This window comes from Equus asinus, chromosome 16 (assembly GCF_041296235.1).
Source record: "Equus asinus isolate D_3611 breed Donkey chromosome 16, EquAss-T2T_v2, whole genome shotgun sequence".
Taxonomy (NCBI): Eukaryota; Metazoa; Chordata; class Mammalia; order Perissodactyla; family Equidae; genus Equus; species Equus asinus.
Genome location: NC_091805.1, coordinates 42,770,134 through 42,785,187, shown reverse-complemented (window position 1 = coordinate 42,785,187; position 15,054 = coordinate 42,770,134). Strand labels below are relative to the sequence as shown.

General features: G+C 53.8%; 1 protein-coding gene across 1 annotated transcript; it reads right to left on the bottom strand.

Annotated features, from left to right (window-relative positions):
- Nucleotides 1–2,723: 2,723 nt before the first annotated feature.
- LOC106827353 (chymosin-like) lies at nucleotides 2,724–8,166 on the bottom strand. The gene is given in 6 exon segments (XM_070486369.1): nucleotides 2,724–2,858; nucleotides 3,907–3,929; nucleotides 3,932–4,007; nucleotides 4,614–4,758; nucleotides 7,211–7,446; nucleotides 8,119–8,166. Coding segments are annotated over 6 exon segments (663 nt in total).
- Nucleotides 8,167–15,054: the final 6,888 nt, after the last annotated feature.

Sequence of the window (15,054 nt, the reverse complement as noted above, 5' to 3'; positions counted from 1 at the left end):
GGGTTATAAACATCCAAGAGGAAAGAGGAGACAGCAGCAAGCAGTGTGACTCTTGAGGACCTCACTGATGGATTCATTCATTCGTTCAACAATACTTGTTCCATGAGTTAGGCACCCAAGATAGCAAAATGAGAGGTGCACAGTGTCTGTCTTCAGGGAGCCCACAGTCTGTGAGGGAGACGGACAAGGAAATAAACATTAGGATACGAAGAGCTGTGCTGGGGAGATGCTGGGTAGAGCGGGGCACAGCGGGGTACACAGACTTGTCTGGAGCATCCTGAAGAGCCTTGAACTGAGGTGAATCTTGAAGGACAATTAAAAGTCAAAGGGGTTAGGGTGTAGAGAACATTCTAGGCAGAGCATTCTCTGCAGCCAGGAGAAATCCCAGGAGCAGAATGTGAGGCTGCCCACCTCTCGTTAGCCCCAGGAGGGAGCTGCCTCACCGTATTGTCACTACCCTCTCAGGACAGGGATGGTCACCAGGGCCAGGAGGGCCAGGGGACACAGCAGGGGGCCATTTGGTCCAAACCTCCCATTTATGAAAATTATCATATTTAGACTTTCTACATTATCTCCAATTAAGGATGGAATGTTTAAAGTACTATTTGTTAAGTGTAAACCGTTGGAATATAACACAATCTTTGTGAGTCTGTTCGGCATTATTTTAGCATACAAGAAGCCTAAAAATAATGAAAGTGGCCCAGTTCTGTCTCACTCTTGGCGAACAGGCAGCATTGGTCTTAGATGAGAAAAGTGAGGCTTAAAGAAGTCGCTTAATGCCGGAACTGACTCCTCAGCATCACACTGGCCTCCCTGACCCCATAAGGCTCAAACACCAAGGTCCACCCTCTGTCCTTGAAGTCCTGGAATGTTCTCCGGTTGCCTCTGCCCCAACCCACCCCAGGCTCCTCAGCTCACCCAGGCCTGCAGCCTGAGCCCTTCCTCCTCCACATCGCTCCCACAGCCCAGCCCTGCTCCTTCCCTGCCAGAGGCCACGGGTGCCTCTATGGCCAACGCTGCTCAGCCACAGACCCAGATAGGTACTGTGCACAGCATGTCCACTGCCCTGGGTCCTTCATCTCATGTGTCCTTGGGTGCAGCTGAGAAAGACCCCAGGAGATGCCCCCAGAGGGGCCTTTCAACAGGCCCCCATCTGCAGCTCCTGCTGGGAGACCCCCAACGCTCCTCTTCATAAACAACAGTCTCCTTTGTGAAGTGTCACGGCCAGACCTGCAGCTGCAGGCTCTCTGAGATGTGCTGCATGACCCTGCCCTGCAGCTGTTTGCTGGGGAAGTGGGGGCAGGACAAGGTGGGGGCAGGGACTAGATAGGAACACGGCCCCCCGCCCCGGCCACCTTTCCAAGGCCTTCTGAGAGTTGAGCTACTATAAACGTGTGACTTACAGCTTAGCCCCCATCTTGGGGGTAAGACTGGCTGTGATTTAGAAAACAGAAGCCTGATTCACTGTACTGTCCCCTGTTAGGGAAAAGACTGTCCAAAGGAGGGCGTGGGAAGAAAAAGGAAGAAAAAGGAAGGAGGGTCGAGGGAGCAGACATGCACCTCCCAGCCGAGCACTGTCCAGAGAGCCTGCCCAGTGGACTCTGAGCACTAGGATCTCCCCAAGAAGCTCATCTGCCCACCCCCCATGGAGCCCCAAAGTAGCGTAAACTGAGAAAAACCTCTTAAATCCACTTGGATCCCTTTGTTCTGACCCTGATATTTGTACTCCCTGTGTGGCCTCCACCTCCCCAGGAGGAGCTGAGGGGACCTGTGAGCCTGAGCGTTCTGTCTGCTGATGGCTGTGGTCCTTCCCGCAGCCCGAGAGCCCAGGACGTGGGTCTGTCCCAGCGATGGAGCTGCTCTCCTGGCGCTGGCCAGTCAGTTTGGAGCCTCTAAGACCGAGGATGGGACCCTGGGCTGTGGTTTTGCCCCAAGGTGATGGCAACCTCAGGCCCCTTAGACCATCCCAGATCCAGATGCCCTCTGCCTATTTCACTATCTGTCTTCCCCAAATGGCAGTGAAGCCCTTCTTTTCTTTTCCCTTTTTTTTTTTTTTTTACAGGGAAAGATTTGCCCTGAGCTAACATCTGTTGCCAATCCTTCTCTTTTTTTTTTCTCCCCAAGCCCCAGTGCATGGCTGTATATCCTAGTTGTAAGTCCTTCTAGTTCTTCTATGTGAGCCACTGCCACAGCATGGCAACTGACAGATGGTTGGTATGGTTCCATGGCCAGGAAATGAACCCGGGACACCGAAGCAGTGAGAGCACCAAATTTTAACAACTAGGCCAACAGGGCTGGCTCAGTGAGGCCCTTCTCTTAACAGACCTAGAGCCTTCCTCTCCCTGGGTCAATGTTCTCTACTCAGACCCACACCCCAAGCCCTTGCTCCCCAGGTACAAGTGTCGTCCTGTGAAGGTCTCCCCTACTGAACCCTTTCTCCAGAAAGATCTAGACTAGGAGAATAGGAAGGCAAGGCATGTCTTGGCCTTACCTGACCTGCACTTGAAATGACCAACTCCCTTGTGAAACTGTGCACCATCATCACAGCCCATCTCTGTAAGGGTGCAGGGCCTGGGCCCCAAGGGAAGCCAGGCTTTGCAGAGATGCGGTATTTATTGAGAACCATCTGACTGAAAAACTGACCTTTCTGTATGTGTGTGTGCATGTACATGTGTGCAGGCGTGTGTGTTTGGGGACAGCATGGTCCATGGTCAGCAGTCCAATCAGACTGCCTTGCCCAGCCCCATGTGGTTGTCAGCCCTGTCAAAGACGCTATAATGCTCCTGCATGAAGACAACCCCCAGGATCCACTGCTGGGAACTGTCACCCTGGAAGCCACTGGCGCAGGAGCCCTGGGCCTGGGAAAGACAAAGCAGAGATGAAGCTGGTCCCAACCCCAGTAGCTGTGCCTAACGGTAGGCCTTTCTCCACCCCACCCCCCAATTACTCTTTCATCTATTATTTCCTTTAGTCCTTGAAACCTCCTTCCGAGGTGAGCAAACAAGTATCAGATTCATCTCACTCAACAGATGAAGAAATTGATATCCAGGGCCAGCCCCATAGCATAGTGGTTCAGTTCAGTGCACTCTGCTTCAGTAGCCTGGGTTCGCAGTTTCAGATCCTAGGTATGGACCTACACCACTCATCAGCCATGCTGTGGCACCAACCCACATATAAAAATAGTGGAGGAAGATTGGCACAGATGTTAGCCCAGGGCTAATCTTCCTCAAGCAAAAAAAGATTGGCAACAGATGTTAGCTCAGTGCTGATCTTCCTCAGTGGAAAAAAAAAGAAAGAAATTGATAGCCAAAAAATAAAGTGATTTAATCCAGGATCACCCACTGGGGCCCTGGAGATCTGAGCCCCATTCTCCTCACTCCACTGCCCCTCACCCGTCCTCCCAAGCCCCCAGCCCTCCTGCTATCAGCACCTACTGCCCTGATGACCGGTGAGAGCAGGCCTGGGGGCCTGAGGTTTTGCCAGTTTGGGGTGCTCAGGACTAGGTCAAAGCTGAGGCCAGTAGATCAGGGGGGATGAAGGCTGGGTCACCACAAAGCCCAGGCTATCTAAGAAAATCTCAAACAGAGCTCTAGGCCCCTGGGCTTAGAAGCTAGAGCTTTGGATGGAGGGTCCCACGAGGAGCTGTGGTCCTGCCTACCCCACCCTCCCTCAGGCTGCTGGGCTCTGTTCTTCCTGTCTGCCCCATTTCTCCCAGGATGAGGCTGTAGAGGTCACAAATAAGACCCAAGGACAACAGGGCCCCACCCAGAAGAGAGAGTTGGTCTAAATGTATGTGCTGCAGTCTCCATCTAGCCATGCGCTTCTCATCACCATCTTCACTGACTTGCCAGGAGGAGGCGGAGGGGTCCTCGGTGAGCCCAGAACTCCCCATCCTGGGACTCAGACCTGGCTGGTGTAGGCGGAGGGGGCAGTGGGTACTTTCTGCCATGGATCTCAAAGGCCACCGTGGGCAGGCATGCCGCTAGGCTCCCGCAGTCAAAGTTAAACTAAAGACCAGAGGGAGGTCCTCTTAGAAGGACAATGGGTGTGGTCTGACTGGAAGAGACAGAGCAGATCCCAGAAAGGACCCCTTCCCCTGCCAGGCAGTGGGGAGGGGCCTGCCTTCTCAGAGGTCCCCAGGGAGGCTCTAAGGCTGGGGCTTGGTCCCAAGACATGGTCCTCAAAAAAGTCGCATTGAAGGGGACCAGCTGTCAGCCAACTCAGGGGCAGACCCCGGCTTGAGACAAAGAAGAGTTTGCCTCGGTGTTTTTCCCCCGGGTCCAGCCAGAGCTACCAAGGACACTGGGAGCCCTTAGCTGTCAGGGAAGGAGGGAGGAGACCTGTGGGTGGGGAAGGAACAAAGGGGCACAGCAAAGCTCAGGGATCAGGGATGCACAACTCTCCCGGGGGACAGGAGATCAGACTGCGGCTGCTGCATGAAACATGAGAACAACTGTGGGGCCAAAGCTGGAAGGCCGTTGTGAAGGCCTCCCAAGAAATCCCACACTCTGTGGGAAACAGGCTCCCTCACCACTTCCCTTTGTCATTTCTCCTATGTGCAAAGGGGCCCCATCTTCAAGAGGGTCTGGGGAGTTGGGTAACAGCCTGCTCACCTGGCCATACTGACCCTCTGTGGCTCCAATGACCATCTGGATGCTGAGGATGTTGCTGCTGGGCCCAACCAGCAAGGAGGTGTTCGTGTCCCGGATGGCCTGACAGTCACTGTCACAGGCCACCACGATGCCACCAACCATGACACTGCAGAATGGCCTCAAAGCATGTCCAGCATCCAGCTCTCCCTCCCTGGGTCCCTCTGAGCCTCTCCTGTCAGAATCCTCAGGCAGGGAGTGAAACCCAAACACCCGGACCCTTTCCCTCGGCTCCTTCCTAGAGCCCCCACAACCGCCTGAGCTCAGACGAAAGACCTGAAACCATTTTCTCCCAACTCAGTGGCTAAGTCAAGGTGGTCCCACCTTCCATGGGACAGAAACTTTGGTAAAACAACAACGTCACAGGCTTTAAGGGGTGAAATGGGTACTGCACTAGTTGTCCGAAGACGTGATTTCAAGTTTTCTTCCTGCCATTTGCTTGCTGCAAGTCTCAGACAGGTCACCCAACCTGCCTGCACTCAGGCTTCTCATCTACAAAACGGGTACCCAACAACCCCCTCCCTGACTTCCTCACGGGGTGGTCGTGAGTTTCAAACTCTATGTTAGTAAATCATAAATGAGGATAATAACAGCACCCACCTCATAGGGTTTTAGTGGGAAATAAACGAGACAGTCATCTTATCACTGAGCACAAGGCCTAGCAGGTAGTAAGTGCTCAATAAAGCCAGCTAGGCTTATTAATAAAACATAGGTGGACGTCCAGCATTCTCACTTACAAAGGTCACTGGCCCTGGAAGTGTCTGATTCAGACTCTGACACGGTGGTCTTATGAGTTGCTGTGCTGCAATCCTTCTCAGAGCCTTGTGGGCAGACACCCAGACCCTCAAATCTCACAGCTGGAGTCAGTCTCTGGCTGCCGCTCACCCACTGCCCACAAGGAATTTCCAGTATTCCTACACAGTCAAGGGCACCCAGTGCAAGCAACTTGTGTAGCAGGGTGGGTTGATGGCGCCCAGCGTGAGCATGCCCCCTGGCCATTCCTGAAAGCAAGGAAAGGCATGTGGTGGCACTCCGACACTCTGGTTCAGTGAGGAGGTGCCACAGCCCCATACTGGGACAGATGCCATTGATGCCTGGCCCCATCGTCCTCCCCGCCCTCAACCCCCATCTCCATCCTGAAGGCTTCAGAAGAGCCTCCCTGATGCTCCTCCTCAGCTAGTTTTCTCCAATAGCAGCTGCAGCATCCTTTCTCCCTGCGCTCTGCAGCCCCCAGGCTCAGGCAGCACCCGGAGCCCAGAGCTCAGCCATTACTGCGTGCAGTGACGTCAGGAAGGAGCCCACCGTGCAGCACACGACTGCCTGCTCAGGGCACAGTGTTCCCAGCTGTCACCCTGTACCCCTGTTCCTGCCACCCAGGGCTTTCAGCCCACATTCCTTTGGCACTGAGTAGCAGAGGGGGTCGTCAACAAGGTCCCATACACTTCAGATTAAATCTACCACCCAAGCCCAAACCCCTCTGTCCACCTGGGGCTCTGTCTCACAGCCAGGAAACGCCGGCACACTAGTGTTAGCTGCTCCCACTCTGCTGCCCTGGGTTCCTAGACCTCATCAAGCTCCCTCCCATGTGGAGCAAGAGCTCCAGCACCTGCTCTCCCCACTGCCTAAAAGGCGCTGCCCTATCTCACCTGGAGAGCTCCCACTCATGCCACAGCAAAGCTTCCCCTGACCACCCTCCACACACACCCCGGTTAGACGGGGCTTCCCTGTTATTATCAAGCCTTCAGTACACCCAGATCTCCCAGGCAGTGAGTGCCTTTATCCCAATTGTAATCACAATGTGTCTGTAACTGGGTGTTCTCTGTGTCCCCTACTAAGCTAACCCCTGGTTTGTCTTGTTTGTCCTTGTATTCCCATCTCCTGGCACAACCTCTGTACATAGTGAGAGCCCAGTAAATATCTCTTGAATGACTGAAGGAATGAATACACCAATTTGTCCCTTTCCTGGGTTCCTCTGACCTCAGCCGCCCAAGCCCTTCCTCCTGGGGGTGGTCCCCTCCTCCCTGTCCTGCCACCCGCCCCGCTGTCCAGTGGCACTGAGCTGCAGCATCCCGGGGCAGGCAGGTGGAAAGAGAGCCCTGGACTGGGAGTCAGGAACAGTGGGCTCTAGGCATGGCTCGGCCACCAGTTCCCCGGGTGATGATCCCACACAGGCCTCAGTTTCCCCCATAGTGAAAGAAGATTGGACTCCTTTGGAGCCTGCTCTAAAAGTCTGTGAATTTCAGCAACATCAACAAATGATCACTGAGACCTGCCACTTTGGAAAAAAGAAGTTAAAAGCCCCCATGCAGTGACTGGGTCAGGCTTCATTTTTAAATGCCAGAAACGAAAGTCAAATTGTAGCCCAGCAGACTCTGGCTGCATCAGTGACTGTGCTGGGGACCTTGGGACAAAAGGTCAGACGTGCCTGGAAACAGGAGAGGATTTGCTTGGACACTGGTGACTCCCCTGGCGTTGCAGTGACCACAAGGGTGGACACTCTTCTCAGCCAACAGTCCTGGCCGGGCTGTGGGAGTCTGGCCCTGGCTGGGCGCAGCTCCTACCTGTCCACGTAAACCAAGAACAGATCTCGGGCCACTAGGTGCCTGTGTGCTATGTTGTCAAACACGGGCACCGAGTACAGGGAGGCCAGAGAGGGATAGGCCAGCCCCACAATCCCACCGACCTCAGGGTCAGTGAAGATGCCGCCGGGTTCCTGGGAGCTCAGGCCCTCTGTTTGGGGGGCGTCTACAATGTCAGAGACCTGCAAGAGAGCAGAGTGACCTCCACCAGGGGACACCTGCAGCCAGAGACAGAAAGATCTCAGGTCAGAAGTCATATCAGTGTCAGCCTCTGCTGGCCCGCCCTCCCTCCTATAAGCAGCATAGCTATTTGAGTTAAGAGAGAAAGCCCTCCTTTCTCAGCTCCATGCTGCGGTTTTGAGGGAATGAGGCAGGGGTGAGGGGGAAGAGAGGATATGGTGGAAGGTGCAGACAGCAGTGCTCGAGGGGCAGAAGCTGGGAGGTGAGCCCAAAGAAGGAGGTGGGACAAGGGATGCTCCAAGGCCCTCTGCCAGCCTACACCTCCCATGGGCTGCACCTCCCATCGATGCACCTGGGGTATCTCCCAGGGACTAGTTGTGGGGTAGCACGATGGACGGGAAGAACACGCGTGCATCTGAAAGACCCAGCTGTGCCTCCGTACTCTGTCGTATGCTGACTGTGTGACCTTGGACAAGTACCTCTCCAAGCCTTTACCTCCTCGTCTGTTCAATGGAATAATAAACCCTGCCCCTCAAGGCAGGGCTTTGCCTAAATAATACTAATGCTGGGCATTTACAGAGCACTTACTAAATGTTTTGTCATTGAACATTTATTGGCACTATGCTAAGGAAGCGCTCACCCCACAATGTCCTGTGAGTCTGCCCACTGCCCTGGAGGGCCGACGTGTCCACCAGCCTATTCTGAGCTACCACAGTGGCCCACCAGGCCTCCACTTCCACTGTCCCCGTGTCACCCATCCTCCCCACAGTCAGCCAAAGCCATCTTTGAAAATGGACATTGAGTCATATCACACCTTGCTGCAACCCTCCAAAGGCTCCTGATGATGCTCAGAATGAAGCCTTTGTCCTGCAGTCCCCTCACACTCTGATCCTACTGCTCACACCTCGTCTCATTCCTCTCACCCTTAACTCACTCTGCTCCACCCTCACTGATCGTCCTCCTCTTCGTCGGATGCCCCAAATCTTTCTTGCCCAGGTCTTTGCACTTGCTGTCCCCTCTGCCTGGAACACTCTCCCCAGGTCTTCTTAGGTCTGGCTTCTGGAATCGTGTCATTCTGGTCTCAGCCTGCCATGGGGCATCACATCCTCCAAATCTATGTCCCCGGCCCCCAGGCACTCTCTCTCACAATTTCCAGTTTGGTTTTCTTCATGCCACTCAGCGGTGTTCAAAGTCATCTTACTTAAGTGTCTGCTGTCTCCCCCACTAGACTCCAAGCTCGAGGAGGGAAGGCCCTTTGTCTGTCTCGTTCATCATTGTATCCTCAGTCCCTAGAACAAGGCTCAGTAAGCATTGTGGAATGCATAAGTAAATGATGGTTAAGTGCTAAAGAATAAATATATTCATTCTTTCTTTGGGTCAACAGTTATTGAGGGCCTCCAGGACTCCAGGTGCTAGGCCCTGGGGATGTAGCAATGAGCACAAGAAAGTGCTTGCCCTGGATGAACTTATATTCCAGTGGGGGAAATAGATAATAAATTTTAAAAGAAGTAATATAGAGGTGTCTGACTGTAATACAGATTGCATGTCAATAAGATAGAACAAAAGGACTCTGAAGGAAAATCAATCAGGGTAAGGGCCATAGTCAGTGGGGTATTTCGCAAGGTGAAGAGAGATGGCCTCACTGATAAAGTGCACTGAGCAGATGGAAGGAAGAGAAAGAAGGAGCCATTGTAGATTTAAGGGAAATGCTTTGTAGGCCAAGGGGAGAGGGTGCTAGAAGTGGTCCAGTCATAGCAAGGACGTGCATGGAGCAGAGTGAACAGTGAACAAGTCAGGGAGTGGGGGGTAAGGAGGGCAGGAGACAGCAAAGGCCCAGTCACATGGGGCCTCACAGGCCAGGTAAGGACTGTTCATTTACTTTGAGTGAGATAAGGAACCACAGAAAGATTTTGAGCAAATGATGGGCACGAAACGACTTAGATTTTAAAAGGATCCCTGTGGCTGCTGTGTTAGGCTGTGAGGGACAAGGGTAGAAGCAGGGAGCCCAGTCAGGAGGCAGTTATCCAGGTGAGAGGCTATGGAGGCTGGAACCAAGATGGCAGCAGCAGACTGCGAGAAGACCCTCCTCCAACAGTCAAGAAGGAGGGTCAACAGGATTTGCAGATGGATGAGGTAAGGGGAATGAAAGGATAAACAAACAATGAATGACGATTAATGTAGTCAGTCTTCCCCACAACCCTCTGAGGTAAGTGTTACTACCTCCCTTTTATAGATGAGGAGATTGAGGCTTGTCCAAAGTCACACAGCTCAATAGAGAGAAGTCAGGATTCAAACCCAGCTGTATCCACCCTGGAACCCTGCTTCCAATCACAGCGTGTGATGCAGTGGATCCCTTTCTCCCTCTCAGCTTAGCATCCAGTGCCTCCCCCTCTGGGCAGGGTGCTCCGGGATAGTGGGGAGACTCCGTGAACACGAGCTTGGCTGTCTCCCACAGCCTGCACACAGCACTCCCTTCCCGATGGCTCCCGTGACAGACCCTTCTCCTGTTTCTGGCCTTGATTCCTCTCCTATCATTTGAGCCAGGCCCCAAGCTAAGCCTGCTGAACTTCTTCATCCTTTCCTCCTGCTGAAAACTCCCCGCTTGAAACAGGGAGCTGGGATGACCGCCCCATTCAGTCCCCACACTGACTGCAGCCAGCTCTGGTCCAGAAGCAGAGAGCAGGGCCAGCCTGGGGCCTGCCCCCAAAGCTAGGCAGATGGCTTCCCAACACACTCCCCACCCCACGCCTCACCCACTTCCACGTGAGACTGCTGAGGGGCCTGACCCCTTGAGACTCTCTCTTCCACCCTTGCCCGAGGGGGTGAGTGAAGGCAGCCAGATTGGCCACAGCTGAGGCCAACAGGCAAGGGCCAGCTCCTCCATGAAAGTGCAGGTTTTTTCCCTGAACCCAAAATAGCAGGAAAGAAAGCAAATGGCTCCAGGCAGCAGAGGTAGTAGGACACCTGGGCAGGGGAATTAGCCTCCCAGAGGCCTGTCTGCTGGGCCACCTCAGCAAGTGGCTCTCGGGCCTCTGGTGTCCAGAGCTGTCTCTTGGGGAGGCCTGAGCTGGGTGGTCATCTGCCCAGCCAAGGGAAGAGGCTGAGGAGAGGGGGGTCAGCAGAGAAAGGCTGTGTCTTTTTGGGCTCACAGCAAAACACACTTCAGCCAGACTCATGAAGAACCCAAGGAAGATCAAGGTGATGAACACCAAGGGATGCTGTTTGATTTTTAATCTTAGATAGTGGGCGAGGAAGGAAAGGAAGAAGCTAACAGGCGTTAGACACTGACTGTGTGCCCATCACTGTGTTAGGTACTTTAGAAGCCAAAAAGAGGCAAGAGAAAGGGGAGCCCTTGTCCAGAGGGCACAGATGCTCTCTGACTTGAAAGAAGATGCTGCTCTGGGACTCAAAGAGTGAGGTCAAATCAAGATCGCCACTCAGAGTCAGAGATGCAGCTCTGACGCTCAGCTCCCACAGTGGCCAGCTGTGTGACTTTGGAAGCCAGCAGCATGGCAGGCAGTCCACTGCTGCACGCTAAGAACCAGGAACACGGCCCTGCATGCAGGCTCCAGCTGCCGTGGGAACCTCCGCTCCAGTCCCTGTGCTGAGGCTGCCGGATGTCAGGGACTTGGAAGAACTTCACTTTCAGGACCCTCACAGGGAGTCTGACCAGGCAAAGTCACCCTGAGACCCCTTGTCAGGGCTCTGGCTCCCCAGGAATGGATTCAGGTTTCCCTGTGCTTGGGGCTTGAGACAGCTTAATCCTTGGAACCAGAGGTAGTGTGATATCACAGGAAGAGTGCATGTCCAGCCGGGACCAAGTCCCAGCTCCCCCATTACTAACAACGTGGCCTTGAGGGCCCTCCTTGAATAACAGTTTCCTCATCCATAAAATGCAAATACTAATATTGACCTAATCCAGGGAGATTAGTCGTAGTATAGGTAGACCTCCTTAAGTGTCTGGCACCTACTAGCAAGCAGCTCAGTCAATATCAGTTATTATTTTTGGAGGAGGATCTGGGAACTTCACCCACAAAGGACTTGGCACAACAGGGAACTTTATTTTGTTTAACAAATACATACATAGCTCTTACGATGTGCCAGACACTGTTCAAAGAATTTTACAAACATTAACTCATGTCAGCCCTATGAGAAGATACTTCTGTTACCCTAATTTTATAACAGATGAGGATACTGGGCACAGAGAGGTAAGTTAGTGATGGAGGATGTTGCTGGGGATCAAATCGCAGGCAGTTTGACTCCAGAAGCCACGCCCTTAATCTCCCAGGACTCCATCTGACGCCCTGTCTTGTTCACACACCCTGACGGGTAGAGGCACACTTAGAGGGAAAGGTCACCACATGCAAAGCCAAGACTGCTGGAGTGATTATCCTGGGAACCTGCAGCATTTCCTCAGCAGACTCCCCAGGGGAACCAATGCTGGAAGACCAGAGAGAGACTCGCCCACAGCAGATGCCTGAGCTGCCCTTCCCCTCCCCTGGGGCCTGGCACCCACCTGGCAATCCCACTGCCCTGGGAGAGAGCGAGGACTGCGGGTAGCACCACGAGACACCTCATCCTGGGCCATGGGATGGTCTCTGCTCCAGCCAGTGCCCACGCCCACAGCCTTTACAGAGGGCAGAAGACAGCCGCTGACTCCAGGCCACTCCACAAATGCATTAAGATAGCACCCAGACCACCTAACACCCACCCTGATAAGGGGCACAGATTCCTCCATGCCAGGGACTTCAAAGGCGAAGGGTACACATGTCAGACCTTCGAGCTGGGAAATGTCACACGGGCCTCGCTGATGTGATTTCCCCTCCCAAGAAGGACTTCTCAAGCTAACACAGGTGAGGCCACCACCAGAACCTGTCTCATGTTCCACCTTATGGGCTTTAAAGAGGTATTTTCCTACCAGACCCCACTCTGTGCTAGCCGCCTCCTCTCCCTGGGCCTGACTTCATAGGGCACCGGCAACCTGCCCTGTCCAGGGATCTCCCAGCCCAGTCTCCCAGGGGGCACTCAGTCTATTCCTGAAGTAGCATCCGAGGCAGAGAGTGCTTGTTCAGTCTGTCACCGTGGTCTAAGAGAGATGACATGCCCAAGGCTCCTGCACTCCCGGGACTGTGGCCCTTGGTTCCATGTTAGACGGGTGTTGGTAAGGTGCGGGGGTAGATGGCAGATGACAGGAGCAGTTGGGAGCCCTGGGGAGGGTGAACAGGGAAGGCAGACATGTGCCACACACAGAGGGGAAGGAGGGAGACCTGATGTGATGGTCAGATTTAGGGAACAGGTTGGGCCAGGACTCAGCATCTGAGTCCCATGCAGGAGTCTCAGGCCTGCAGCCTGAGAGAGAATTAGGACAAGATGGAAAACCAGAACAGTAGCCATGAAAGTGGTGAAGAAGATCACGTCCCAGAGGAGAGGGGAGGTTATAAACTGGAAAATCAGGATAATCAGGGTCACTACAGGATAAGCAGAGGGTGCAGGACCACAGGTGTGCAGGAGACCGCGGTGCGGCTGCCGATGGTACAGGACAGACGTCTGTGTAGTGAGGGGGGCCTGGGGAGGTGGAAGAGGAAGGCGTGGAACTTGCACAGAGAGGGCAGGCTAGGCAGCTGAAGAGGCAGGCATGTGGTAGGCCCCGGACAGACAGGGCACTGCTGAGAGGGATGGACCCAGAAGCTTCCTGTGTTTGACTTGTAAGGGCCTCAGGAGGCCCACGCACAGGGGAACTGAGGGTTTTATGACAGCAGTTAGGAGGACAGCCAGATCTGATCCCTGCCATGGCAATCCCTGACCACGTCCCTTCCCAGAAGGCCAGGACACTGCTCCCCACGCCCCAGGAAGCAGCCACGAGCACATCCAGCTCTCTTCATGGCACCCTCCCTCCCCAAAAGCCAGGGAAGCAGAGAGAAAAAATGCCCCTAAATGGTCCAGCTTGGTTCCTAGTTTCTTCTCTGAAGTAGTTCCTGCCAGGCCAGGGCCCGCGCACCCTGTCCAATGGCCCTACACCTGAGTGGTGGTTCCTCCCACACACCAACACGGAGTCTGACACACAGCAGATGCTCAATGAATGGCTAAGCAAATGAATGAATGAATGGTCTTCCCACCACCCCTGAGGAATAGCAGGCTGCATCTTTATTATGTCCTGCAGGTGAGGAGATGGAGGCTCAGAGAGGATAAAGGCCTTGCCCATAATGAAGAAGAGCTTGAACTGTTCCCAGACTCCTGGACTGACGCACTACACACTACACCATGGGGCCCGGCATGCTGTGGGAATTTCATCTGTTTACAACGTCAGGTCTGGAGGCAGCTCTGCTTCTAGCTCACTCCTCCCAACCTCTGGACACTCCTTGGGACAGCCATACCTGTGTGCAGTGGGCCCCTCCTGCAGCTTCTGGGGCTGGGATCCTCTGGGGTCAGCACATTCAGGTGGAAAGTTTGCACCACTCTGCTCGATGTCACCAGTGGCCCAGTCTGACCCAGCAGCAAACACCCCTGGACAATGAGCCTTGGAAGTCAGGGTCAGCCACCTCTCCCACTGGAAGGCGACCCTCAACCAAGAACCAAAGATCCCTTAGCCCTGTGCACCGATTGTTCTGGGATCATTCCAACAGCATTTGAGTGCACACTCTCAGGAATGCTGCCCCCAACTGCATGGAGCATCAGGACTGCCTATCCACAAGCAACCGGCCAAGAACTGCAAAAAGGTTTTAGGAAAGTCACAATGAGATTTCATCACTGGTCACACAGAGCTGGGTGAAGATACCTCCCCTTGGTCTAGATTCCTTGTGCCTGGGGACTGACCCACAAAAGCAGCTAAAATAAAATGAAGCCCCAAGGGCAACCTCCACTGGACACCCAAGTTTGTGACTTCCACAGACATGAGCAGCAACACAGCCAATTCAACTCAGTTTCTTGAGCATCTTCTATGTGCTCACGCTGGGCAGAGATACGGGGCTGATGTCATCTCCTCCCCAAGGGCGCCCACAGTCTGGTGGGGGACAGAGTGGATCTAATATGTGGCCCTGCTGTGATAAGAACTATGAGAAGAAATCCTAAGGGACAGACACCTCCTTGTGCAAGGGGCCAGGTGGCAGGGTAGCATGGGTTCTGGAAAGTGCGTGTGGCTATCCTAGGCTTGAATCCTGGGTCTGCCACATGGTAGTATGACCTTGAACAGGTCCCTTTACTTCCCCGTGCCTCAGTTTCCTCTTCTGGAGAGTAGAGACAATGAGAGGGTCATGTGAGGATCAAAGATAAGAGTCAAGTGCTGCCACGCATTAGGCCTTCTGCAAACATGAGCCATAAATGTCTGCAGTTGGGTGAACTCGCACGTTTCATGTCATTCTCTAGCCTCGGTTCCTCATCTGTAAAATGTGGGATTTACAAGCTCATGGGGCTAGTCTGAATCTCAGGTGCATAAAAAGAATCAGTTCTTTTCAACTGACTTTCTGCCTTGTGACCCCACCCCTCCAGGCTTGGGGGCAAATTAATCTTAGTCAGGTTTGCACAGTGCCCCACAGATGTGCTTTGGCACACAAGACTGCCCAGATGCCAAGTTATGGGGGTGAGCCCGGTGGTCTTTCCCTGTCCCTGCCTGGGGACATGTTGCCTCTCCTGGGGCACTCAGCCTTCTG